Genomic DNA, 27552 nt, shown 5'->3' with positions numbered 1-27552 from the left:
CTGTCTGCTCTGCTCAAAGTTATATTAACAACTGTCTCACCAGTTGCCACCAGTACAAGGGGCGACAGTATAAGGCTCTGTCAGCCAGAAACACCCATGATAATCAATTAGTGCTGGCTGCCTGCTTCTGAGAGCAGCAGGTTGTATAGACACAGAGATATATTTAGCCTCTCGCCATCCATGAGTTTGTAGCCCTCTGCAGAAGCTTGTTCTACAGCAAGAGTCCAAGGAATGAAATGACAGCTTTTCTCTATGCTTTTCAAAACCGTCCTGTGGAATTTGTGAAGTAGCTTTCTGGTGCAAAGCAGGAATACGAAGCATAAAAAGCAATAATTCTCTATATTACAGAAGCAGCCTCCCCATCTTGGCTTTGTCTCTAGACTAAGGCATTTTTTCCACAGGTTACAATGCTTGCCACACCCACAGCCAGAAGGGATCTCTGGACCTTAGATGTGTCCCCATTGCTGGGTCTGAGCAGCAGAACTGACAAAACCCTATTCTCTATTGACTGGACTCCTGAGATTGGCTCTCTGGTACAGTGCAGGCGCTGACTCAGGGTTTTTCACACGCTAGCAGCTAACAATGCTTAGGCTTTGGCTGCAATCTTGTGACACGTCTAGCATAGGCTCCCTATGCCTAGTTATCTTGTTTCTTTTTTTTTCTCCACAAAATTTGCAGGAACATAACAGTGTTGAAATTTTAAACCTCAGTCTCTGTCAAATGCAGACGATTTGGCCCAAGGGCTCACAAGTTACTTCTTGTGAGGAGAAAGGGGAAAGTATGAATGCTCTATGAACATAAGTCTTCCTTAGGAAACCAGGCCAAACAAGAATAGTGCATGCCGGACAAAGGGTGAGGGGAGAAGTGGCACAAAACGGGTATTTCAAGCTTCCAATCAAAACAGATTAAAAACTCCCAAGAAAGCTCTGATCCATGAACATTCCCATACAAAAAAGAGGTTTTGGTGCCCAAGAAAAGGACTCACAGGTGGGCTGATAAGCATTGCACTAAATGTTGATAGTGAGGCTGCTTGAAATGACCAACACACACAGAGTGAGGAATAAAAACTTACAGACTTCAACAAACAATGTGGCCGTGACCTCAGTGTCACCCCGAGCAGTGCATAACAAATGCTTGAGAGCGCCTTAGCCCCCTCCTTTCCCTCCATGCTCAACACATCTCCTTAACTGATGAGTCAGGCTCTTTTTTTGACAGCAGTTTTGAGCAAACACAAACTAATCATTGGTTTTCTCCAGCACTTTCACCCACGTTCTTCTCTCATATCAGCCACAGACTTCTGTAGTATGCTTAGTTACTGGCCCAGACGGAGACCATAGTATTATGGGATGCAATACCTGTGCAGAACGACAGAAAATTCTTAACAAATTATATGGAATTACTCCCATTTTTGATGCCTGTAACTGAGGAAGGGCTGTTGCAAGGCAGTTGGCCTATAGAGCTCCAGCAAGGCAGAGAAATGCTGTAACAGAAGTCTGGACAATTACTCTTTGGAAGTTTTTATGGTGCCTGAAAGCTTCACTCCTACCACACGGCTACATAAAATCAGATCTTAACCACTCAGTTATGACAGTCAGCTATTCCTTGTCCAGTACTTAGCAGAGACAGTGCCATCCTACCATTTTTCCCCAAAAGGCAATCACTTAGCCTTCATTTTGCCTCCTCTGCACACCAGGGATGCTTTAAAGCAAAATCTTTTACCCCACTTCTTTCTCCAGAAGGTTTAGGAAACATCTGCAACCTTCAAGAAAAACAGGCCTTTTTGCATAAGCAGTGAAGCAAAACCTAATGTGAATTGCCATCTGGGGACATGACCAGCCTTCAGTTAAATGGAGGTCAGATGAGCCAGAGCTTTCTTGCAGTTCATTATAAAAATCAATGCAAGAGAGGCAGTAAGCTGAACTGCATAACCCTCCTTTTTCTGCCCAGCAGACAAAAACCAGTAGAACAGCATCTCTGTTTCACCTCTCCCCCATCACGAACAGCACTGGGGGGAATCTGAATCTCTACAGCTCCCCCAAAAGCAGAGCTGACACATTAAACCTAGAGCAGAATTTTATTTGTCTGGTGCCCACAGAGGCTGGCATCAGATGTTAACCCCATAAGAGCTGTCAGGACTGCATTCAGGCTGGCACTTGGCAGCAATACAAGAGCCAAAACATTTTTATAACAGCAGCGTATTTTCTGAACTGCAAGGTGCCAGTGAAAGGAACAATGTCTGTAGAAATGTGAATTGCAGCTACCAGGTATGTGTCCCTAAGTAAAGTGTGCCCTGTCTGCAGAGGGAGGAGAAAGTAGCTGTAACGGGAGCCACACACCCCTGGCCCGCTCTGTGGTGCATTGGTAGCTGTGCACAACAGCAGCTCGGACATACACAGCTGCAGGCTGAGCAATACCTCACCTACCACCACACAGCTTTTGGGTGGGAAGGGGGTTAAGAACTGGAGCTAACAGAGACGTTAGGTTTATGGGGAAAAGACTTATTAAGCTCAGGTAAAGGGTGATTCGGGGGGGGGGGGGGGGGGGGTGAAGGGGGGAGAAACACAACCTGAAAAGGAAGTCAGATGGCAATTACTCCAATGAGACGACAGTGCAAGAGGTTCCTGCCTCGCAAGCTGTTCAGTGGGGCTCTGAAAAATCCTTCAGGAGCTGGCCTATGATGGCCAAAAGAGAAAGAAGCAGGGAAAAGCATGTGAACATGTGGCATGCAATGCTGCTTTGGCTGTTTGAAGGAGGAAAAGGATTGTTTGAAAGACTTTTAAGTTATTAAGTACAACATTAATCCAGAGCCCTATAAAATCAGCACTCTCCAGTATTTGCATGACCAGTCTCATGCTAACCCAGTGCTGAATGAATTGCTAGCATCTGTCATCAATTTCTGATGCTGATTAGATTAGACACTGCCCTCAGAACTGTCAGAACAGAGAATCCCTTTCTCAGGGCTTTGTTCTGTGGTTTTATTTCATTTCATTATATTATTACTGATGCTTCTGTTTTCTCAGGGGCCAAACCAATTTTATTCCTCTTGGTTTAGTAGCATTTCTCAGTCATCCTTTCTCTTGCAACCCCACAGCATGGCAAAATTACACAGCAAGAGAACTGGTGGGTGCAATTCCCACCCCACTTTATTTCTCTTTCTCTCTCTCTCTCACACATTCACACATACTTCTCACAAGATATATCTGCTCTTCCTGACAGTTATAGCTATAGCTCAAGGGAAGGAAAGACACTTTGAATAAAAATACCTATATAAAGCTTTGCCCTTGCGTCTCCAAGGTCTTATTTAGCTAGGATCCATGAAGAAGCATTCCACTGGCTAAGAGAGGCACTTTTATCCAGCTCTGGCTGCTGTTGGAAGGGGGTGCATTAACCAGAGGTCTGGTGTTTGACTAGCTGGCATCCAACAGTTCATGCATACTCCATTGCAAGGTTTGGTTGCTTCCTTTGCAATGGTTTAGCCAGAGATCCAAAAGCAAATGTATAAAAGGCATACAGATTAAATCTACTTTAATACAACTACTAGTTGAGTTAGAAAAAGTACCCAATAGAAGTATGTGGTTAAGGACACGGAAGGTAACAAAATCTGGATGTAAAATTCCGTGGCTGAGTTAATGTGTAGCCAGCGTGATTCCCCCTAAGATCCTTGCTCAGAATGTCACTGCTGGCACTTTTAGCCCTTTGTTTTGCTTGCTCTCAGCTTCTCTTAGACACCGTTATCCAGGCTTCCTCCTTTGGTGAGGTTACCAGCTCGTATTTGGTCTCCATGACTTGTCCTTTCACGGGATGGAAATACAGTTTCCTTACCAGGACACTCAGCAGAACTGTAGCCACCAGATAGGCAAATCTGAGGGAAGAGGCAGAAGAAAAGAATAAAAACCTTGCTATGATGTAAATCTGCCAAAGGATAACTGCCAGCTTGGACAGATTGTCTCAGCAGTAACAGGAAGAGGCTGAAAGCATCTTCTCTTCTGTCTGTCAGAGACACACAAAGACCTCCTTCCCTATGCTCACCTCAACTCCGGGCACTCCTGGCTTCCTGAAAAACCCAACAAGGAGAGGTTTTTCATGGCTGATTCCTCATTAAATCTCTCTGGGTCAAACCTACGAAAGAAAAATACACCAAGGCTTTCTGTGCAGGCACAGGATTCTTTCCCCAAACACATGTGCCTACACACACGAGTAAGAAACTGGCAACAAATACAGAATCTCATTAATTTTCTCTCTCTAAATCATGCTGGGTAATTCCACACAGATATATGAAGGCAATTGTGCATCTACTCCATTTATGTTCTCAGCTGTTCAGCTGTGTCCCAGCTTGGTCAAAATGCTGATAAACTGAATTAGTGTGACACAGGGCTGGAACTAATATGCATTACCTCTCAGCAGTGGGTATTTAGCTGGAGTACACAGCTGAGCTGATGCTGTTACCTGCCCTCTGTTCCCCCTCGAGGGCACACAACAATAATCTCATTTGTCTCCCTCTCTTTCTCCCCCCGTGTCTCTTCCTCTCTCACCTCCAAAAATATTTCCCTTTTCTCCTTGCCTCTCACCCTTCTCTTCAAGCAGCGTGTATGTGTATGTGTATGTGTATGTGCTGGGGGAGGGAAGCTCATGACTCATTCAAGTGAGGAAAGTGGTTTCCAGCATTAGGATGGTGGAGGCTGCAAGAAAATTATTATCCAGGGCTGGCATTAGTTAAAACAAGATTCCCATAATCAACTAACCACAAGGAGACTAATAAAATATCATTCAATTTAAGTATATTTTAAAAAAACCCAGGAAACAATGGATAGACGGCAGTTCTTTCTCACTTTCAGCTAAATCTTACTGCTTATACTTCAAGCCTTTGGCTTCCTGCCTAAACATCCAAGCTCTGCTTCTACCAAGGCACGTGAGTGCTGACCCTCAATAACAGGAGCATCAAACTTACATTCCCCCTAAACTGAAGTTGCAAATTACAGATATTGTAATAGGAAAGAAGATGCATCTTCCTAGCAAAAAAAAATAGGGAGGGCGAACAGCCACGCATATAGGTAGATGAAAGGATCACAAAGTGCCAATCTCCTGTCTCTATCATAGAAATACAGATCTGTGTCAGGCTCAACCTCCTTCTCCTTGGCATAAACACACTGTATTCATAGCAGTCCTTACTGTCTCTCCCATGAGACATCAGCAAACCCTTCCTAAACACAGTGCGTGTCCTATGCTACTGGGCAATCCCTGCCAAGATGCTCATAGATCATCAGTGCCTGACCCTTTTTTAAGAGCTACATTTGCAGGAGAGGAGAAGTACTGTTCCAAAGGCTCTATTCTCTCTCCTAAATCTCAACGGTCTGTCCTCTCTGTCTGGAATAATTGACCCACATTTTCTTCCCAGCCCAAGTGAAGTAAGTCACGTACATGTTAGTATTTGCCACCTGGAGGCCACAGGAAGCTACAGCAATTTTTTCTTTAAGCTCACTGGAGCATGGGAGGATCCTGACTTGAATTGCCCCAAGATCCCACCCACAGAGACAAACAAACTAAGACCCTCAAATTCATTTTCTTACAGACTCCCTTTCATCTTCAAAATCTGCTTAAGGCAGGCCTTGCAGCCAAATAGGCTGTGCTGCAAGATCTAAAGAACATTAATTAAAAAAAAGGAAAGGAATTAGTTGCAATAAAAGTCTTGATTTTACATACTTGTATGGTGATGGCCACGATGAACTATCCTGCAGCATTACACCAAGAGCATAAAGCACAAGTGTCTGCAAAGAAAATTAGGACATGTATGTCAGAGCAGAAAGAAATGCACCAGCTAAAGACACCTCCGGACAGCCCTGCTGGATGACAATTATTCTGTAGACTACTCATTTATTAGGTGGATTAAAAAGATAATATGCTATTTTCATCTACAGATTTCTATAATCCATGCCCAGATGTTAGGATTTTAACTTTTAAGGTACATGCTGCAACTGTTGCTGGTTAGAGAGGGTCTGATCCCATTCCTCTAAATATTGCTGGCATGTACGTATGGACTACTTTATTCTCTGCAATGGAAGGTACCTCTCTGTGTGGGAAACACAGGTGATGTGATCAGGCCTGAAATCACGCTCTTTAATGCACAACCAAGCCCATAAAGCCCCTTCAAAAGATGATTCACCCCTGGTGGACCTGGACACATATTCGCTCAGCAAGAGAATGTTAATTCCCACAGCCTCTCCCACAGAGGAATTGCAGGGCAAACTGAGCTAAATTGTACTTTCAGATGACAGAGCAGTTGTTCAGGTTCAACAGTGTCAGAATAAATGGTCTTCCTGTCTCACCCTTCCGTGGGAAGAAGAGGAAACAGTAAATTCCCTTCCAGCAAAGGAGGGTAGCCTAGTGCTCCAGGTGCTGCCCTACCTCTTTGGGGATAGTATGCTGGTCAACCCTGCCCTCCAGCTCCTGCAGCTGTGCAGCAATGGGAGTAAGCTTTGCTGTTCGCACTGTCTCACACAGGACTTGCCGACAGTATCTGCAACAAGTAAGACTTGGTTAGTTTAACCCTTCCGGAGAGAAGCTTGTCTATGTCCTTGCAGCAACAAGGAGAGCTGAATCACCTGCTGCATTTAGGGTCACAGCCCACTCCTGGAGCTGTCTCAAGCCACACAGAGGCACTTCATTTTTTTCCTGGCAAGGAGTCCCAGCATCTTTGCAAGAAGCATTAAATCTCACTATTAGCTTTTAGGGAAGGTTATTGAAACCTCTCTTCACACTTCTTTCAGATTTTAAACCAAACTAACTCCACTAAAAAGCATAAGCACACCAGCCCTTTTCCTGGACCTCTCACCCATAAAAGAAGCAGCAAGAAACCCACATAATACTCTCTTACTGAAACTCTAACACTAGTCCAAATACAAAATGCACCCAGTTGCACCAACAGATGCACAAAAAATAAAGGCACACTGTTGACCAGTCATCATCCCAGTTCTGTGGCCCTTTGAAAAGAAGATTCTTCCATGCTTTCTCTCTAAATATGTCTAATATGAATCCAACCATTAAAATGACTGATTACCTCTACTTGTGGAAAACTAGGACAGAAACCAAACAAGACAGTAAGCAAACAAATTTTGGCCTGGCAGCCAGGGCACTGATACTGTGCTCTCCTCTGCCAATAAACCTAACGGGTTTCCTACAGCAGCTTGGTCCCCATGTCTGGAGCCCTACAGCAGATTCTCTCTGTGCTGCAAGTCATCCTGTGGTTTGATCACTTCCAGAAAAAAAAAAAAGGGAGTAGTTTTTGGATGCCTTCTCCTGGCCCAGTGTAGGCTGGGCAGCAGGCTCCAGTACATGGAGCTCCTGTCCCCACCACATGAGACAATCTTCCTCTGCAATTCCTTCCATAGGACCCACCTGAGCTGCTCAATTTTCTCATGTGTAATTGGTCCCTTCCCCAGAACGCGGTCCATCTCCTTGTAGAGATTCTGCTGAACATCTTCTGAGGTTGTCAGGAAATAGACTGCCCAGGTACACACTGGGGAAGAAATCAAGACAAGAGTGGACCCAGAAAATTCAATCCTTTACAAACTGTATTGAGTTTTCTTACTTCCTGTATTTGCAACATTTCTTTTTGACCCAGGAAAGGGTGACCTCTCTTCACAGCAGGCTGTACTGATTCTGTATTCTGTGGCAAGAGTAGAGGCTGAATTCCTGTGTAACAAGAGGCCCTGCAAGCTGAAATTCTCTTTCCAATGCTATGAGGATGTTTTGGAGCTGTGCAGGAGACAGGGACATTCAGCCTTACAGCTCTGGGGAAGGGACCACACAGCCCAGCAAACCCTGGGGAACCAGGGTTATTAGATCAACCATACAAATGAAAGGCTGGTTTGTCCAAAGCATCAGAAAATTCCCTTATTTAGGGGGCTTTCCCAGCACATCTTGGGTGAGTACTCCAGACAGCCAAAGCCTGGGGCTCCTGGCAGGGAGCAACAAGAACAGTACAGCTCTCTGCAGCAGGTTGGCCAGCACTTGTCTCCCCTACATCTATTTTGTGAGGTACTCAAGACATATTTTCAATAGCAGTGTGAAAAAGAAACCTTACATAAGAAATAAGTGCGTAGGATGCAGTTTCCCCTAAAGCTACAAGGAAATGTTTCTACCACTTCAAACTGTTTATTCATGAGAACTATCTGGAATCCCTGAGGAGTCAAGCCCCTTAAAATGACAGTCCTCCTGGAGTATTTGGAGAGGATATTCTCTGGGGAGAGTATTAATCCTAGCTGCCATATTTACCTTCCACATTCTTTAACAGCCAGCTGCACCTGGGAGGTTTTCTTTGGAGTCCTAGCCCCATTGGCTGAGATACATGGCCTGATAATCATCCCCCTACCATAAGAGATTTTATACAGCTCCAGTTTGTATTTTTATTTGGTTTTTTTTTTCCCATAATCTTTGCACAAATCCCAAAGCAGCTGCTTAGAAAGACTTCCATACATGGAACACACCTATCGTCCAGAAATTCAAAGCAGCCAGTCAGATTCCAGCACTCTGCTCTAATTTCCTTCCCATGTGCCAGAATCTATTTTACAACATGATTGTTGTGGCTTACATCTTTTGGTGCTTTTTCATCAAGTTTAGTATCAGTTGGCTGAGGTTAGAGTGCAAGTGAAAAGCAATGCAAAGAAATTCTAAGGTTCACCAAAAGACTAGAAAGATTGCCAAGCACAGTTTGGTTTCAACTCACTAGCCATGAGGCTGTATCAAGAGTCTGCTGTAAAACCAGCTGCTTAGCTCAGGAGAAACAGAATGATGAACAGAATTTTTTTATTAGCCTAGAATAAGTCTTGTGTCATCACACACAGTTTTAGACAGCTGAGTCTGAAGATGGAAAGTTACCTACAATCTGTACTTACAGTTAGCAGTGATTATGCATCCTGCCAAGGAGAAAATCATTGTATCTTCTAGAATCTAGGAAATAAAATCTACTTCAGAGAACAAAGTTCATAAGACTGTAAAGATAAAAAAGAAGTGGCATGTTCTCCATTCAGGTTCATTAAATCCCTTTAGTGCAGAGAGCAGGAAATACATCTAGAAGACAAAGAGCAAACTCTTTACATAACTTCCACTGGAATGGCACATCAGACATGTTTAATACTAACATACTTCTGGTTTATAAAAATAGCAATGAAGCAGTGCCAAGGAAAGATACCAAAGTCTAATGCAATTAAACACTGTAGGAATATAAAAATAACAAGAAACTCTGCTTTAGTAAAGAATCTGACCTAAGATGCAAAAACTTAAATTAATCAAAGGCAAAATGTAATGAGCTTGTAATAGCAAAAGTCCATTACTGCGTAATGACATAACAGCTGCACAGACCTGCTGGTCACTCAGGCTCCCCTGCAGCAAGGTGTCTACAAAGACATGCCTGTTGAATGATCTGCCTCGGCGCTCCTTTGTAACTTTCCTTAAGGTGGATTCCATCTCCATCAGAGCTGTGGAAGCAAAAGGAAGTGTTTATTTTAAAAGCTGGTCATTCTGAGTGCTGCAGAGAAGCAAATCCATCTCCCCAAGCAGATTTTCAGACCAGCTGTCCCTGCTGGGCTCACTTACAGAAGCAGACTCTGTTACATGTTACTGTCAATTTAGAAGGTGGTATCTCAAATTTAGTTGAAAATGTAGGAACCAAATAAGACAGGTTGCCTATAAAAAGCCACCCTTACAGGTAAAACTGAGACAGGTACTTTATGAGCTGAAATCACGTAAGGGTAAGTCACATAGCAGTTAGTGTCAAACCATCAGAGAAGGTGTTTAATCAGCCCCCATGAAAAGTGTTTGAGCCAGACAACACTAGTTGCATGGTCTGTAGAGTTAGTGTTACATCATCTCCCACCACTGATGGTGTTCCTTTTGCTAGGGTTTCTACAAGCATGGTGCAAGAGGATGGCTCTGTGCTAAACAGTCTGCACAGACAGAGAGACGAAGGTGGGCAAAACGTGGGAGGCATTTGGCACAGCATCCACACATCTGAAGATATCTGGGTGCCTAATTCCTGGTGGCTGTTGTGAGAACTGGGAAGAGTTAGGGACCTAGATGCCATTGGCTGTCTGATTTAAATTACCTACTCAAGACTATTCAGGAAACATGGGTCAGAAGCTGGATCTGAAACTCTATTTGCCAAGGGCCAATTCAGCCCCTTCGTCTTAGAACTTCCTTTCCTCCCTCCTCTCCACATAGGAAGGCCAGAAACACTTAAACACCAAGCCTCACTATCTGGAGTTTGTGAAATTGTGTCCTAATGCATCATCCTACTACAACTGAGCAAGTGCCCATGGGAGAAGACCATTTTAATAAGGCAGTAGTTGTCCTCAGGTTCGGGAACCCACAGAACCAGCAACATAAAGAAGGAAACACTGAGTTTCCTAGAACTAGACCTGGAACTATAGTTATAGTCCTACAAACTCCTTGTGCAATGGCAGACTCATCACTCAACTCCAAACCAATAATCTTATGCAAAAGTAAGGAGGACACATCTGGTAGCTTCTAGTACAACGATCAACTCTCCAGAAAAGCCAAGACAGCTGGGTAAATTAAGTGTTTCCATATGCTAGCTAACTCAAAGTATTAATCGGTGGGAGGAAGACTGTGATTTTGGGAGGAACCTACCATCTTCATAGAGCTTCTTCCTAGTCATGTTTTTGTCAAGGGACCCATCCAAGAAACCTTTCCCAATCTCTGACCAGATCTGAAAGAAGGACAGAGAGAAGAGCTTCATCACTCATCACAGGCTGAGACTGCTGGGACTCTTCTTCCCTATTCAGGAAAATGAAAACACCACATAAAATGAAGACTTCCTGTGAATACAGAACTAGTCTCCTCTTAAGGACACTATGTCTCATTCTAGATATTACATCTTTGATAGCTGAAATTGAGTTGAAATGAAACAACTGTAATTACAACTGCAGGGGAAAAGACATGGGAATCTTGAATGGGAGATGGAACTGTTTCTTTCCCACCCTATCATCAGCAGATTTAACATCCCCTGATGTGGACACAGCTTGGAACCTCCTCAGTCTTTCCTTTCTCCACAATGTCACAGACCCTTCAGAAGATCTTGACAAAGGAGAAGTTCCAATGTCATTCCCAGTAGTGTTTAACTGACTTAGGTTCCAAATACCTTTCAACTGCCATTGAATCTGTGTTCCCGATCCCCACAGATCCTTTAGAAACACCTTAGACTAATGACAGCAGGATCAGTAGTAGGATCTTTCAGATAGTTTCAGTGTGGGAAAACTGAGGCAGAGCCTTAAGCTCTTAAGCTTAATGTTAAAGCCTTGTACTAAACTGTACAAAGACACAAGCTGTGTACTGTTGGCATGGAAAAAATACAATAGGAGATTTCCTGGCTCTTTGTGACACTTACTGCATCATGGTGTCTGCGGAATCGGATGACTTCCCGGTCATCTTCAAAGCTGCTGCCCATAGCTGTCTGCGTGACTGACTTCATGGCAAAGCCCAGCATGTGCTGGCAGAGTGGCACGTGTTGTGCCTCAGGGAGGGAGAGCCATTTGGCTAGCAATTCTTCTGACAGCTTGAGAAGGAAGAAACCATTAGTTGGCAGTAATATCAGCAGCCTATTTACCAAACATACCCTGGAGACGTTCCCACCCAGTTCCTAAGTGAGATCACACTTCAATGGCTATGGAATGAAGCTACACTCTTTCTGGGGTTTCCTTCCATTGTTAACTTAAACAGTAACATTTTAGCCTCAAATCTTCTGCCTCTTCCCCAGGTTTTCACCCAACAAGGCAACCCTGTCTTCCTCTCTTGTTCCTTCTGTCACAAAAGAAACCTTAAAACCGTTAATACTAGTAGCTCCAGACTGGGAAAACAGATCATACTCTGGCTGCTGGACTGAGCCAACAGAACAGTTCTTGTCCTGTTTGTGTTTCCAATAGTTGGTTCCTTACTCCTGTCCTGTGAATTAAATCTAGAATCCAGAGGCTCCAGTATCTTTATCTGCATCTGGTATCTTAGCATAAAAACCCAACAAGCTCAGCCCTTCCCTGGAGCTAAGAGAAACCAATTATTCACACTGTGCTTGAATGGGCAGAGGCTGTTCACTGTCTCAGATGCTTATAGCTCCAGCACTAATTTGAATGCAGCTCCTTTATCTTGGTGATCATTCTCACTAAACTTTCCCCTGTGAGCCACACAGGGCTTCTCTGCTGTCTAAAGACAGTTACACACCTTCTGGATGAGAGCAAGGTTACTTTGCAAGGACTTGGTCACACCATTTTCATACAGCTTTCTTCTCATGTGGCTCTCTCCTGTATCCCCATTCAGGCTGGACTGGTACCTCAAGAGGGACTTCAGCATTGTCTCAAAGGGATCCACTGAAAGCAAATAAAGTAAATACCATTCAAAAGTCAGGCACTCATATCACACAGGGATGATGAAAACAGCAATCTCTTTAATCAAGTGTTGCTACTTTTGGGCAGTGAGCAAGGCATAGATCCTTCCCCCAGTAACAGTCTCTTTGGGGTGTCAAGCTTCTCTTGTTTAGTCTGGGCTGGGACCTCAAAAGGTCTCCTTTCTGTGGCAGGGTACCATCCTGTGATCAGCTCCCCTTGCAGAGGTTGCCTGCGGGCTCCACCAAGTAACTCTTTAGTCATAATGCCTTGGAAGCTTATTCCCAGCTTGCTTATTCCCAGCTGGTTGTGCCATTGACTTGGTGTCAACAGTGAGCATGGCTCCTTTCCCTTCTCCAGCCTGATCTGCAGCCCCTCTAGCACACTCCCCCTTAACATCTGGTGCCCCCTCCTGCCCTGACTGTGGCTATGCACTCAAGATACATCAGCTTGCATGACAGACTTAGCCAGAGGTTGCTCTCTGCACTCCTTACCTTGCTTTACTGCCCCAGCAAACCTCATTTGACACCCTACTGCTCCTGCATGATTTCTCTTGCATGTGCTTGAGTTCCCTGCTGATGAGCTCTTCCCAGACTAACACCTACCTCTCTCAGTCAGGGCTGCCTCCAGCAGAGAAGCTCTTACAGAAAACAGTACCCCACTAAGCTACAGAATGCTTTCTACCTCTAATTGCCTTACTTTCCATCTTCCTTCCACACAGACACTTGCAAACTAGACAAAACTACATATCCTCCATCTTCCATATCCATGGCTCACTTCCGTTAGATATTTGATTCTGAATTTCATCACAGGGGCCTCTACTTAGAAAAATTTACTGAAGTATATTATGTGTCAATGCAAAACTGTGCAATAAAGCATGGCATATACTTTTCCCTTTCTGAAAACATTCCTGTGGGTCTTGCAGAACTGGTAGAATCTTTAAGGAACTATTTGCAAGCAGCAATCAGGGGGCTTTCAAGAGGGATATTTTCACTGTTTATCACAGTCTGTTATTTCTCCTAGTTGGAGAGTGAAACCTCTGAGGCAACAGAAAACACCAAGGCTGGGCTAGACACATATGACTCTACCAGCTGTGGATGTATCTGAAATTCCCAGCAGAGATCACAGCCTTGTTATGCTACTGGACAAACATACAAGAAAGACAACTCACACTTGCAGAGGACTTACTACCTAATGACACAAAAGCAGCTGATGAAGCCAGAAGCATGAATATGGTAAACTTTCCTAAATGCTTTTCTCTCACATCATTTTCCTTCCAATGTTTTTAAGCTCTGCATCTCACCCTTTTTCCCACTTTGAATGACAAGGAGTATGTGCATGTGTCTTTTGGCACAGCAGATGGTACCTGCAGCTCTCCACGTGGAGCAGGCTGTTATGTGACCCTAGCTGCTGCTCACAATTCCTCCTCCAAGGTACTTTGGAGTAGCTGCTGCTATTCGTGCCATGATTCCCTGCTGACTGGCCCTGGCAGAGCTAGGCACAGTACTGGGGCAACCAGAAAGACACATGGCTGGTGGTAAATCCCACACAGCAAATCCAGCAAGCAGAAGCATTTGATGAGGCCAGAGAATGCTTATCATCATCACCTGCAGAAACTGCAAAGTTCTCCTGTTGCATACAAAAGGAAATTGGTGGATCAGCCACAAGCTCCATTTTTTTCTCCCCTGTCCCTAGTGCAAACTGGCTGTCCCATGCCACTGATACCCTCTCTGTTGTGAACTCAGGACTGCAGAGCCCAGGCTTCCCTTTGCTGAGGGCTAGCCCTGCCTCACAGTATTTGGCTAACAGCTATTTCTCCACAGTTACAGGAGGCTAGTGACTCGACATGGCACAAACTGCTTCTCAGAGACAGAGGTCTGTCCTGCCAGCACTTCCATGGACTTCTTCCTTTGTCCTTATCTTGAAAACACGTCCTGGTTTCAGCTGGGATGGAGTTAATTTTCTCGTCAGTAGCTGCTGTATTTTCGATTTAGTATGGGATTCGGTATGTGAAGAATGTTGATAATACACTGATATTGGTAGCTGTTGCTAAAGAGACCAAGGACTTTTTCCAGCTTCACAGGTTTTGCTAATGTGTAGGTGCAAGAAGCTGGGTGCAGTATAGCCAGTGCAGTTGACCCAAACTGGCCAAAGAGAGTATTCCATACCATAGATGTTATGCTCAGTGTACAAGTGGGGGTTGGCCAGGGGGCAGCTTTCGTGCTCTTCCACTTGCTGCTCGGCATTGTTCTGGGATTTTGTTTCCAAGATCGCTGCTCGGGATGGGCTGTATTGGTCATCAGGGCATTGGGTGGTGAGAAATTGTGCATGATCCATTTTGTATATCTTATTATCCCTATATTTTGTTATTATTATAATTTTCCTTTGCTATCCTAGTAAACTGTCTTAATTTCAACCCTGAGTTTTCCTTTCTTCCCAATTCTCTCCCCCATCCCACTAGGAGGGTCAGGGTGAGTGAGTGGCTGCATGGTACTCAATTGCTGACTGGGGTTAAACCACAACAAAACATCTCTAGGGTTACATTTTCAGTCCTCTTAGTGAAGTATATAAAAATTTCAATTGTTTCTTCCACTTACAAGGAAGTCTTCTCCCTCTCCCTTCTCCCAGAGTGCTGTCCTGGACACCATTTTAAGTAAATATGGAGAAAATATCTAACTCCAGATAGTCAAGACAGATACCAAGTAGAACTGAACATCAGAGGTGGGAAAGGACCTCTGAAGCTGCACAGTACAAATGCACACAGAACAGCAATGAAGCTGTCCTGCTTAAATACTAGGACCCATAGCTCCATCTCCAGCATTCAATGTGCTTTAGGTTCATTGTTCCAACTCTAAAGGTGACATCAACTCATGGGAATTTTCCAAGTGGGTCTCTGAACCCACTGCTCCTGACAATCCTGAACTACTCCACTCTCTTCACATCTGCACCCTTTGCAGGCCTGGACTGCTTCTCCAGAGCCTCTTATGTGAATCACCAGTGTTAGCAACAAAGTTTTACTTCGAGTTCTTGCAAATTAATATCAACCAAGCTTTAAGAGGCCATGAAAACGTACCAATTTCGAACACTGCTTCAAGCATGAGAAAAAACAGTCTCCTGGCATTGGGAACCTTTTAATAACTATGAATGCAGTGAGTCCAACTTCAGGGGTCTCATGAGAGATGCACTATCAGCACCTCTCTCTTCTCTCTCTCTCCAAGAAGTCTGGCCATACCATACCTCATATACATATGAGATGAGAGGAACCTTTCTATGCTACTTGGAGCCAAACCCTACACCTCAAATTTGGAAACCAACAAGCAAGCATCTATGAAGAGCAGTTCTGGTGGCCTCAGGTACCCCACCAGACTGAGGAGGAGTCACATGGCAAAGGTTTTCAGGTGGGGCTGGAGTCAGGAGTTGGATATAACCCAGTCCACAGTGGGCTGTCTCCTGCCCTGCAGCACTGGTGCACAGAACAGATACAGACAAGGCCAGGTCTGCAACAAAACTGCAAGCTGCCCAGAGCCAGTTGGTGGCTGAGCACTACCAAAACACCTATTCCCGCTCACCAGGAAATTGTATAGGAACTGTTTTGCTACAGCCACTCAGCTACTACATGTTGTTTATACCTCAAAGCTCCAGGGAAAATAATCAGTAAGATTCCTCAGCTCTAGTAAAGTTTGAGCACTTCTGACAAGCATCAGTGCTAAAAAGAAAGCAGTGATACAACTAACATTGCTGCTTTTTCAGGTCTGAATTCAGTAGAGATCATGAGAATCCTCCTCCTTAAGCCTGCTGTTCTGCCTTTACAAGGATCCCTCCCTAAGCTGGGAGCTGGGACCCCTTCCTTCTGCTGGGCTGAACACACTCTCCCTGGCTCCTCCTACACAGCAGGCTCCCTACTCCTCTGAGAGCACTGACAGCCTTTCTTTGCACTTGCTTGATTCAAAATCACGCCTGAGTACAGAGGTCAGAGCCGTACAGAGGATTCCAGGTCTGGCTCACATACATCTTGTGCAACAGCCTAGATGCTTTCCTCTCTCTACAGAACATACATGACTCAATGCAGCCTTGCCTTTTTTTCCAGGCCATGTCATCCTGCAGGCAATTAATACAGCCTGCTCTTGCTCCACCCCTTCCTGTTTCCAGTACCTCATCCCTCAGGGTACCGATCTCCTTGCTCTGATGCTCTGCTTCCCTGTGTTGACAAGGGGTCCCAGCATGATGCCATCAGGGCAGGCTGCTAACAGAAGTGTCAGTATTTCACCTCTCGAACTCAGCGTTTCTCTTTCCCAACACAATCCAGCCTCACTCCCTCTTTCACTTCTTGTATCATATTACCTCTAGCTTCAATGATGACCCAAGTAGTGTCCAAGCAAATGCTGAACTGAAACCCTGACAGAAACACAGTTGTATTACTTTCCTTGTCTAGAAGTCTACTTATCAAAGAAGTATGGCACACATTTCCTACTTATCCCCATCCTTAAAAAATATGTTTAGCCCTTGCCATAGCAGACTAGTCTGTAACTGCCTGGGTCACATTTCTGCCTTGAAGTCCAGGCACTGTATTTGTTTTTCTCCAGTATTTGGGTACTCACAAATTCAGTAAATCTCTGAGAACCTGCCTGTGCAGGGGCCTGTCACCACTCCTCTGAGCTTTGAGAAAGGGACTGTCTGCTCAATTTCCCTCAAACACACATCAGTGCATGCAGATCTTACAGGGTGGGTTTCCACCTTCTGAAGTGCCATTGCTACTGACTGTGTCTTGCTGATCTTCGTTAACTCCCACTCCTTTCCCAGATCATCACCAATTTTTTTTTTATTTTGTCATGCAACTGTACAAGAAGCTCACCCATCACAACCCCAGCATAAAGCAATGCTGAGATATCTGCCTGTGCCTAAAGACAGCCTACAGTATCAGGTCAGAGGTGTGCCACCAGCACCTCATTCCACCTTATAAGACAAAAACTGGAAAAACAAGAGGTTAAACCCAAACATCAACTGAGTTAACTTATTGTCTGTGATCACCTTAGGAAGCAAAACACCCATGTAAGAGACTTACACCATAAATTAAAATATCTTCCCAGGACCAAGAGGGTCAACTCAGAACCCGCACCACTGACCAGTTCCAAGTCTGGAAGGTCACTACAGGTTTTCAGCACAAAATTCTACATGCCAAAGAAAAATAAAATTTAAATAACTTATTCAAACAATACTTTAAAAACAAACGTCCACACTGAGCCACACAAGGGAGCTATCACAAACTAGCACAGTTCTTTTCAGACTTAATTTAGCAAAGTTCCCCCTCTTAAATTGTATTTAAAGCTGCTTTTAAAATGTATGTCAAGTTGCTACAGGATCTCTGCTTTGCTGTTTCAAGTGACTAACAAGCATGATGCTTTCCATAAACATTTGCCTGTAAGGAGATGGTAAAAGACACCAGCATACTCATTTATTGATGACCACTGAACAGCAGCAACTCTGTCACTCATATTTGAGTCCAATAAGCAGGACCAAAGACACACTTGAACCACCATGTCAGCTGCAAACTAAGTCTCATTTTCCTTCTACTCAGAATGAAACCCCAGCTTACTTTGGCATAGGATGCCCAGCAAGGCCAGAAGGAACAAATGGACACAAAGACAAAGCAAAGGACACTTACACAATCGGTTGGGGTTAATATGTTGTTTCAGGAGATCAATGGAGCCAAGACTGACAACAAGACGCCTTCCAAACCAGAAAGAGACCAGTGGGCCATATTTCTCATGAAGGTTCACCAGGAACTCATGCAAACTGCTGCTGGCAATGATATCTGGCAGGTTGCCATCCCTGAGGAACACAAAGAGGATATTTGGTCATGAACAGCATCCACTGCCAAGCCTGAACTTGATTGATGTGAAGATGGAAAGCACTTACTTTTCATCAGTTGGAGCCAGCCCAGGGATACCTGATGCTTGCCTAGATGCCTAGAGAGTAAAAGGAAACACATCAACCTCCTTGAACCTGGATTTTATACAAGCCCCTCAGCTTTCCAGCAGGAGAGCTGGACTTTCCAGACCAAAACTGCTGCACTGCTCACAAACGTTAAACAAAAGCTGGATAAGCCACATCTTCAGGTCTCAGATCTGCTAAGGCTTACGAAGCCAATCAACTTGTAAGCGTGTGCCTGGTCCCACTGGCTAAGCCAAGACTATTCATCTAGTCAGATGAAAGGTCCCTGCGCAAAGATTTGAAGGGTCAGGTTTGCGATGTAGATCTTACACTCACATTTGGCCCTGGAGATCCGCACACGTGCAAAACAGCAAGGTGAGCGGATAAAGCCTTTCCAAGAGGGATTCAGCGGGCCATGTAGAGAACACGGGGTGTGCCGAGGCGGGCGGGCCGGCCTGCCCCGCAGCTCGGGACGGCCGGCCGGCCGGGAGTGCCCAGGCTCCGCAGGCGGCAGCCACGGCCCCGACAGGGCCTGTGCCCCGCGGCCCCGGCGTGGGCCACCGCCAGGGCGGGCCCGAAACACCGCCCAAGCCCAGGGGACGTGGGAAGGGGCCGGGGCCGGCTCGGCCCCGCGGCCGCTCGCTCCCCGACCGCCCGCACGGGGGCCCAGGCCGGGCCGTGCGCCCACCCCCCGCCGGCGGCATTACCGGGTAGAGGTAGAGCACGGCGCCCACGAGGATGAGCAGGAAAGTGACGGCAAAGATGGCGAAGTCCAGCATGGCCGGACCGGGCCGCAGCGGCGGCGGCAGCAGCAGCTTGGCCCCACCCCGCGGCCCGCCGGCGGGGCAGGAAGGGGCGGGCCGGGCTGGGCCGGGCTCGGGGCGACATGGGGGGCCCGCGGCGCCTGCTGCTGGTCTCCAACTCCACCCTGCACGGAGGGGGGTACCTGGGCCACTGCCAGCAGCACATCAAGAACTTCCTGGGGGAGTAAGCGCTGCGCGGGGGCTACGAGGGTCTACCTCGGGCCGTCCCCCGCGGCTCTGAGCGCCCCTCTGCTCTCCTCTCCTCTCCACTCTCAGGCAGGTGAAGCGGGTGCTGTTCGTTCCCTACGCCCTGCACGACCGAGACGCCTACGCCCGGACCGCGAGGGAGAAGTTCGAAAGCCTGGGTAAGGGCTGGGCCACCCCGGGGGTCACTGTCGCGGGGTCCGGCCGGGCTGCGCAGAGCGCTGCCGGGAGAGGGGCCGAGGCAGTGGGGGCCCTGCGCCGCCCGCTCCGCGCCGGGCTGTCGCTGGGGTCGTGCTGCAGGCAGCGGCGGAAGTGGGGTTTGAGTGGCTCTGCGGCACCGTGTTTGGGTTACGGTCAGTTACGAGAGCAGCGGGGAGCTGTTTGCTGACTTCTGCTTGGAAGTAGATGCTTTAGAGGCCGCCGGAAGAAATCTTGTTGCAAACACTTAACCACTTCAAGGAGGAAGTTTTTGTTCCTGAATACTAAGAGGCATCTTTTTATCCTCCTTAATTGCATCTTAAACCCCTGCTCAAGCCGTGCAACTGCTGGTGTTAAGTGAGGACCATTACTATAATGCACTTCAACCAGCCAGGTGTTTCCATGATGAACAGCAATTGAGCTTTGCATCAAGCAAACATCTTTCCAGAGCAGCCTATAGCAATACCTCCATCTACTGATATCTATCATCATTCAGGATAACTTTGGACCTGTTCCTGTAGTAATAATCAGTACTCACTTCCCTGGGCAGCACACTTTGTTCCTTGTCTTGCAGAAAGATTGCTGCTATCAAATGTCCATGTTCTTCTGGCTCTCCTGGCACTTCCTGTACTCAGTGAACCCCAGCAATGCAAATCTGTCAAAGCCAGACACTTCAGCTGTCTGTGGTGGGTTGACTGTGGCTGGACAGCAGGTGCCCACCAAAGCTGCTCTATCACTGCCCGCCACAACTGAACAGGGGAGAGAAAATACAACAAAAGGCTCATGGGTCGAGATAAAGACAGGGAGAGATCATTCGTCAATTACAATCATGGGCAAAACAGACTTGACTTGGGGAATATTTAATTAATTACCAATTAGATCAGAGTAGGATAATGAGAAATAAAAATAAATATTAAAAACACCTTCCGCACCAGCCCTCCCTTTTTCCTGGGCTCAACTTCACTCCTGATTTTTCTACCTCCTCATGAATTGCTCCAGCATAGGTCCCTTCCATGGGGTGCAGTCCCTCAGGAACAGACTGCTCCAGCATGGGTCCCCCATGGGGTCCCAAGTCCTGCCAGCAAACCTGCTCCAGCCTGGGCTCCTCTCTCCACAGCTCCATAGGTCTTGCCAGGAGCCTGCTCCAGTGAGGACTTCCCATGGGGCCACAGCCTTCTTCGGGCATCCACCTGCTTTGGCATGGCGTCCTCCATGGGCTTGCAGGGGGACAGCTGGCCTCACCACGGGCTTGCAGGGGGACAGCTGGCCTCACCACGGGCTTCAGGGGAATCTCTTCTCTGGCACCTGAAGCACTTCCTCCTCCTCCTTCTCTGACCATGGTGTCCGCAGGGCTGTTCCTCTCACATCTCTTCAATCCTCTCTCTGCTGCTGCTTTCCCCAGCAGTTATTTCTCTTCTTAAATATGTTATCACACAGGCACTAGCACTGATGGGCTCAGCCTTGACCAGCGGTGTGTCCCTCTTGGAGCCGACTAGCATTGGCTCTGTCAGACACAGGGGAAGCCTTTAGCAGCTTCTCACAGAAACCATCCCTGTAGCCCCTCCACTACCAAAACCTTGCCACACAAACCCAATACACCATTACAAAAAAATTACTCAGATCAGATATTTGCACTACTAATGCTAGACCAGTGATTGCACATCCTGCTCAGACTCACACTCAAGCTGAAGACTGACAGCTTTTTACTTCTCTCATTTTCTAGTTAGCCAGTGACGCTCAGCAGGACTTCGTGCCTCAGCCTGTACTTGCTGAGTGAAATGCTCTGCTGTTAGACACCGAGTATGTCTATCCATAAAGCAAATATTTCCTTTGGTACAGCTGGATGCAGAAGCCCTGCACTAATATAGGATGTATACCCTGGTTTATGTTGTGGAGTTGTCTGAAATTTCCCTGGTTGCCTGATGAGACATCTGGGCCAGGGGCAGAGGCAGGGAGGGATTGAACATACCACATTCTTCCACTAAACTGAGGTGGCAAAGGTAAATACATTTTCATTTAAGGTTATGGGCTGGACAGCATTCATGAATCTTGTGACCCAGTGGAAGCTGTAAGGAAATCTGAAGCAATATTTATCGGTAAGTTTAAACCCTTGCTCCCTGATGAGGGTTTATATAGGGCACTGGATTAGTCTTGCTCGGAGCTGGCACTGTTGAGACAACAATGAAAAACTTCGGCCTAGCAATTGTTAGAAACTACAGAAAACAGTACTTCAACTGGGAACAGTAACCCTAAATTTAGTGGTGGAGAGGGAAGTAGGAGAAATTTATTAATGGAACTTCATCTCCAGTAAGTTTCAAATTATTAATTTGAACAGTACTTCAGTGTTAAAAACATGATCATCACAGTTGTATCAACATTGTGTCAAGTCTAAGAAGATTCAGGGCTACTGTGCTCAAACCGAGCATAGTCCTAATACCATGCTCCTGAGTACTAGAACATTGTCCACTGTCAAACAGCCAGTGTCAGTGTTAGGAAGAGGACTTGGAGCATGAGCCATGGCCTGCCCAATGACCATTCTTCTGAAGCTTCTGGTTTTACTGCTGCTCAATGCAGGATAATACCCTGAACAGAGCACAGGAATCATTGAGTCTCCCCAGTTTGTAAAGGCTTCAATTAAAACTGGTGGTCAAAGAACGTTAAATAAGCTGAACTCTCTTTCTGCAGGAGGTGGGAACACATTCCGTCTCCTGAAAGCTCTCTATGACAACAGTCTGATACAGGAGATCCGGAAAAGAGTTCTTGAGGTAAAAACTACAGAACTCAGGCTAACTCTGAATTGCAGGATCTTATGCATAAGCTTTTGTTCAGACAAATCCAAGTTGATTCTACATCTTTGTTTTTAATATACTTTAAATATAGAGCCATTTCATGCAACATGGTGAACGGAAATCTGTGGCCAACTAAGGCTGTCATTAGTCCCTGAAGCCTGAAAAGACTAAGGCCAGCAATCTGTCTTTCTAGGGCAATTTCCCAGATGCGGGACTGTAAGACCTTGGGATGTACAGTGCTGTGTAGTACCTTAGAACTAAGCCTCTCAACTTAAAATACCAATGAAGAGCAGTGCAGGATTTCATCTATGTCCAGAAACCCTGCTTTTCAGCTTGACGTGTCTATTTTGTATTTTGTTAATAGATACAGATGTGTTCAAGTTGCAAGTTGTCTGCTAAGAAACCAACAATAAAGTTGAATCCATACATGTCTTTTAGACATTGTCCTGTTGACGTTGAAAATGGTGTAATTACCTTCAACTCAATGGAGTTGAAAAGTATGAATGCCATTTCAGTCAGCAGCCCCATTCTGGCTGGTGAATCTCATAAGGCACATACGCCATCCATGGAAGAGAACAGAAGCAAGGCATTCCCCTAGCAATGTGGAACTGCAAACAACTTCAGGCAGATCTTTGCAAGCACAGTATGTTTGAAAAGGCCAGCTGCCAAGAAGAAAAGTTAGCTAAAGTGTTTTAATATACAGAAATTCAATGCCTATTGTGGGCAGAAAAGCCAGAAAATGTTCGTGTTCCAGTGAAGTCTAGATAGCTATTTGGTTTTATTTGCACCAGTTCTCTCAAGATAGCATATTTTTACAAATTCTTCAGCATTATCCATACACTTGCATGTTTGTGTGGAATCCTTCCACGTACAGCACAGTACACAGTACTATGTGCATAGTAATAATACCTGTACAAGCACTAAACTGGCCAGTCACAGTACTGGTAAGCTGATGCTGTGGCAACACTCTACTCAGCTTCAGATGGTCTACTCTATTCAGAAGCTAGCTGAAAGCTAGTTCTGCTATTTTCTGTAACTGCAATGTAGACAAGTTTCTCCTTTCTTAATAGTGAAGTCCAGTACATGCACTGACAACTTTGTAAGTGCTCTCTTGTGATGGGGTCACAGAGTTGTGTGTACAGGACATTCAACAGCTAGTTCTCTGACAAGCATGACACATACAAACTATTGCCCACCTCAAAACCTGAATGCTTGTTCTTCTGCATTTCGCCTGCAAAGTTAGCAGCGAGATGAGTGAGAAGGACTAAGTCTGATCTAATTGCCGAGTCTCTGAGATTGACAGAAGATGCTATAAAATGCAGTTCCTAGTTGTGACACTGCATACTGATCATTGCTTTTTCTTTCAGGATGGGATTCCTTACATGGGATCCAGCGCAGGAACTAACGTTGCTACCATCAGCATCAATACTACTAATGACATGCCAATTGTTTATCCGCCTTCCCTGCAGGCCCTAGGTTTAGTTCCTTTTAATATTAACCCCCACTACCTGGACCCAGATGTTAAAAGCACTCACATGGGCGTAAGTAAAGCATGCCAGAGGTAACACAGTAACCAGGGTGCAGAGGTGTAATCATAGTGTGCATTTGCAAGGCCCTCCAAAGCTACAAAATGTCTAACAGCTGCTCCCTAGAGCAGTTGGAAATGCCAGTGAGGCAGTAACATTTTACTACCTCCTAAAGCTTTTACTTTGAGTGGGAAGAGGAGTTGGCAACAGTATTACTGAGGTGGAACAAAGTGTTTTTCACCAAGCTTTGCAATGTCTGAAATATGTTGCTTCATACCTGGCATGAAATTGGGGCAGGGGGTGGAAGATAAATTTGAAATGTTAAGATGCAATGTACTGTGTTTCTGGAAAGTCCTGCCATAGTCTGATGTGCCTGCTGCTTGAGAAGACCTAACTTAAACATACATTGAGAGGCTTAAATATCTAAAGGAATCAGAATAGGAAGATCTTGACATTGCAGCCAAACGTGTTGTGAGAGAAAATAACTAGGCACTAGTGCCCCTGCAGAGAGCACACTCTGTAATGTCCAGTACTGAGCAAGTACATGTAGCAGTACAGCTGAAAGAAAAAACACTTTAACCGTCAGGCACAAAGACTGACATCTCCACTGTGTGAAGGAGCAGATTCTTTATTTAATAGACTGCCAGGACCTAATTCTCAGGGACCAGTTTCTGTGGTGCATCTGTTAACAGCCCAAATACTTTCCTCCTTGTAATCAAAATTTCTTCATGGTTAGAGGAAGTATTAAGAATTAGGGGACAGTGAAAAGATGGAGGAGCAGGGTGTGCTTCTGGAATTTAGACGAAGTTGTAGGTACTCATTTAATCAGCTTGTCACTAGATAAGCAGGCAGTCTTTTCCCCATAAATAACTTGTGCTATTTCTCCAAGAGGAGGCTGGAAGTTCTGTGCTGTACCAAGTCCCTGCTGTGTTCCCTTATCAACAAATCCTTCTGGCTTAATTTCTTTAACTACTCTTGCTCAATAGTTAAATTTCTTTAACTAACAGTAGTTATATTTCTTTAACTACTGTTCAGCAGCAAACCCTCAGGAAACAAAGCAGAGCTGTTCACAGAAGGAAATTCTTTAGTATAATACCTATTAGAGGACAAACAAGCAGATACTTAAATCAGTGGAAATCCATGGTTCATTACCCTCCTTCATAAAGGTGACATCTCAGGCATTTGCTTCCACCACCTTAGTGCTCTTGTTCTAAGGGTGAGCACATAGAGATAGCATTTAAAAAATAAAAGAAAAAGAGCTGGATTGAGTAGAATTAAGTTTTAAGGCTTTTCAGGGCTGGGACTGTGTGAATTCTGTTTGATCAACCTACAGTGATTGCTGCTAGTGATGAAGGGTAAAATACATGTCTATTAAAGTAAATCCTGCCACTTCCTTCAATACATTAGCCTAATGAAAGCATTCTGCTTGAGGGGAAGTGCCTGCTTTGTTTAATATTATGAAATTGCTCAGTGTGATGCTACTTGGATAGCTCCAAGTCCTACCTTACTGCCTGGGAAGCTAAATCTACACTCATCATTGCAGGAAACAAGAGACGAAAGAATTCGTCAGTATCACGAAGAACCAAACACCCCTCCAGTTCTGGTGAGTAGTAGTTCCCGGTCAGGAAGCTCACAGCTGTAGCACGGTAAGCTTTTAAAATGCATTCTTGCTAGCTGTCAGTATGGGTTCCCTTGCCTGACAAGCCTTACAGAACTGTGGCATGGAAAGATAGTTGTATTCTCGCTAAAAGCTTCAACTTTGGATTTTGCCTACTTGCAGAAAACGTGTTAAAACAATCGAAATGTGCTCTGCCTATTAATGCTTGGAGTCCTCTCGCCAAACACTATTTTAGGCAGCTCGGATCTTTCCAGTCAGTGGACACCAGTCATATGTTGTATGTTGGGGGGTGGTGTGCATGCAGATGGTAAGATACCTCTCCTTAATCTTTTTGCAGATATACTTAACTTGACATTTTGTTTTAATCTCTGTAGGTTTCTGAATTTGCTCCTTTAGTAGTATGCTTGTAATTACAGGATGTCTATCTGGGGCAGTGGGACTTCTGGGTTTCCTGTCCCTGTGCTTGAGCTTGGAGTATAAAGTTTGTGCTCTAACAAATCCAGTTGGCTGTTGCCTGGCCCAAACTGGATCTAAGAATGGTGGTAGCAGAAGTAATTGTAGAAAAAAAACCCACACATTTTCCTTTTCTCCTTAATGGTTTCTCCTTTAAAAAGGAAAAATAAAATAAACAAGAAAACCAGCTTCTGAAACAAGATAACTCACCTAATTTTGTCTTGGCATCTTTGTTAGAAATAGGGTGCATGAGAAAGTCTTGTTGGAAGTCATGGCTGCACTAGGACTGGCCTGCTTGTGACAAGTATTCTAGCCTTTCAAATAGCTTGAAAATAACGTTAAACGTTTCCACCTCCACTAGGGCTTGCGGGAAGGTGCGATGCTGCTAGTGGAAGGAGACAAAGCCACCTTGCAAGGAGTGACAGGAGCACGTCTGTTTTTGAGGTAAATGCTTCGTTTGAATGGATATCCTCCTTCAGATAGAAAGGGAGAGAGACTTCTATTAGACTCCTGGCACACGCTGCCTATTCCCTTGTTTCCTTTAAGTTACTTAATCCCTTGCTTCCATTTCTCTTTGGGGAAAACATTGCTTTATGCTCTAAAGGAGCAGACAGCGCTCTGAAGTATGTCCGACAGAGTCAAAACTCTGCTTGTTATGAATAAGGGTGCCTTATTCTATCCCTAGTAACAGATGGAAACACAGTAGTCCTAGCTCCTGTTAAAGCTCTGGTTTGTCTTGTTTACAGGGGTAAGAAACCAACAGAACATGAGCCTGGAACAGATTTCAGTTTCCTCCTGGTTGACAGTAATCCCCAGAATCTGTAGCCTTGCATATTCCGCAGCAAAAGGCACTATATGAGAAAACAATGAGGAGGAAGGAACGAAATGCTTCTCGTCCCAGGGTGGGTGGAGAACTTAAGCTTTATAAATAAAGATAAATATACATTGATGGGCTCTTTTCCCCACCCTAATTTGTGTCTCAGACAGCATTCCTTCACAGCGAAAAGACAACTGATTACTTGAGTAATCATAGCTATTCTTAATCTGAAAGAGTCTGTACATTCATGTATCCACTTTGATTGCTTCCCCACCAAAAAAAAAAAAAAAAAAAAAATCACTTTAACACAATTAAAACAGGACAGTCAGCTGTTCTTGCTGCCTAGATATACCTGCTAAACAAAAGAATTGTCTGGTGTACTCCCACACTATTAGTTTCATTTTTACTCTATTAATAAAGTGAAAAGTTATGCATTCAATTACTTTTATTTGCTTCAGACTCATGTTAAATATATACAATGCTAATTATATACAAAAGTGTGCATGTTAAAAATTGTCAGGTTACAAACTTGCAAATCCTAGAAAAGTGCAAAATTTTAAAACATCTTCCACCATGCTGTACAGAAAAAAAAATCCATCATCAGCCAATATACACACTCTTTAAACATACTGATCAAAATAAAATAAGACATACAGTATAATCTTAAAGCACCCAGAAGGGAAAAAGATATTGCACAGAAGACTAACAGCAAATTCATTACAGTGCCTGAAGGCTCATACTTGAAAGTAGATCTTTCCAACACTCCTCAGACCTAACATTTAACTCTTCTTAAAAAAAAAAAAAGGCATTTTTTGGCATTTAAA

General features: G+C 44.9%; 2 protein-coding genes across 4 annotated transcripts; one reads left to right on the top strand and one right to left on the bottom strand.

Annotated features, from left to right (window-relative positions):
* Nucleotides 1-3508: 3508 nt before the first annotated feature.
* Nucleotides 3509-19151, bottom strand: CYP20A1 (cytochrome P450 family 20 subfamily A member 1). The gene is made up of 13 exons (XM_086750562.1): nt 19028-19151; nt 18306-18355; nt 18052-18218; nt 12229-12374; nt 11402-11569; nt 10645-10723; nt 9358-9473; nt 8892-8946; nt 7393-7513; nt 6403-6514; nt 5701-5765; nt 4030-4119; nt 3509-3862 (listed from the first exon to the last, which is right to left on the bottom strand). Exons 1-13 carry the CDS (start codon nt 19097-19099, stop codon nt 3712-3714), a joined length of 1392 nt encoding a protein of 463 aa, XP_086606688.1. The 5' UTR covers nt 19100-19151; the 3' UTR covers nt 3509-3711.
* Nucleotides 19152-19164: 13 nt separating this feature from the next.
* Nucleotides 19165-27167, top strand: LOC104480867 (alpha-aspartyl dipeptidase). Of its 3 annotated transcripts, XM_086750563.1 has the most exons (8): nt 19166-19307; nt 19400-19488; nt 21547-21621; nt 22211-22290; nt 23682-23855; nt 25384-25443; nt 26273-26355; nt 26658-27167. In XM_086750563.1, exons 1-8 carry the CDS (start codon nt 19207-19209, stop codon nt 26734-26736), a joined length of 741 nt encoding a protein of 246 aa, XP_086606689.1. In that variant the 5' UTR covers nt 19166-19206; the 3' UTR covers nt 26737-27167. The 3 variants fall into 3 exon arrangements, with proteins under 3 accessions (XP_086606690.1, XP_086606689.1, XP_086606691.1); XM_086750564.1 differs by lacking the exon at nt 25384-25443 and having other exon boundaries at nt 19165-19307; XM_086750565.1 differs by lacking the exon at nt 21547-21621.
* Nucleotides 27168-27552: the final 385 nt, after the last annotated feature.

This window comes from Chlamydotis macqueenii, chromosome 6 (assembly GCF_036417535.1).
Source record: "Chlamydotis macqueenii isolate bChlMac1 chromosome 6, bChlMac1.mat, whole genome shotgun sequence".
NCBI lineage: Eukaryota > Metazoa > Chordata > Aves > Otidiformes > Otididae > Chlamydotis > Chlamydotis macqueenii.
Note: the sequence above shows the minus strand (reverse complement) of the source record. Positions and strands in the feature narration are given on the sequence as shown.

What these genes read in the sequence shown, in the direction of transcription:
- LOC104480867 (XM_086750563.1), top strand. Translation starts at nt 19,207, where the DNA reads ATGGGGGGCCCGCGGCGCCTGCTGCTGGTCTCCAACTCCACCCTGCAC. An exon ending in TCCGGAAAAGAGTTCTTGAG is followed by an intron (nt 22,291 to 23,681) that starts GTAAAAACTACA and finishes TTTTTCTTTCAG; the next exon opens with GATGGGATTCCTTACATGGG. An exon ending in GGAGCACGTCTGTTTTTGAG is followed by an intron (nt 26,356 to 26,657) that starts GTAAATGCTTCG and finishes TCTTGTTTACAG; the next exon opens with GGGTAAGAAACCAACAGAAC.
- CYP20A1 (XM_086750562.1), bottom strand. Translation starts at nt 19,099, where the DNA reads ATGCTGGACTTCGCCATCTTTGCCGTCACTTTCCTGCTCATCCTCGTG. An exon ending in GAAGAAGCTCTATGAAGATG is followed by an intron (nt 9,474 to 10,644) that starts GTAGGTTCCTCC and finishes TTGCTTCCACAG; the next exon opens with CTCTGATGGAGATGGAATCC. An exon ending in GAGAAAATTGAGCAGCTCAG is followed by an intron (nt 6,515 to 7,392) that starts GTGGGTCCTATG and finishes TACTTGTTGCAG; the next exon opens with ATACTGTCGGCAAGTCCTGT.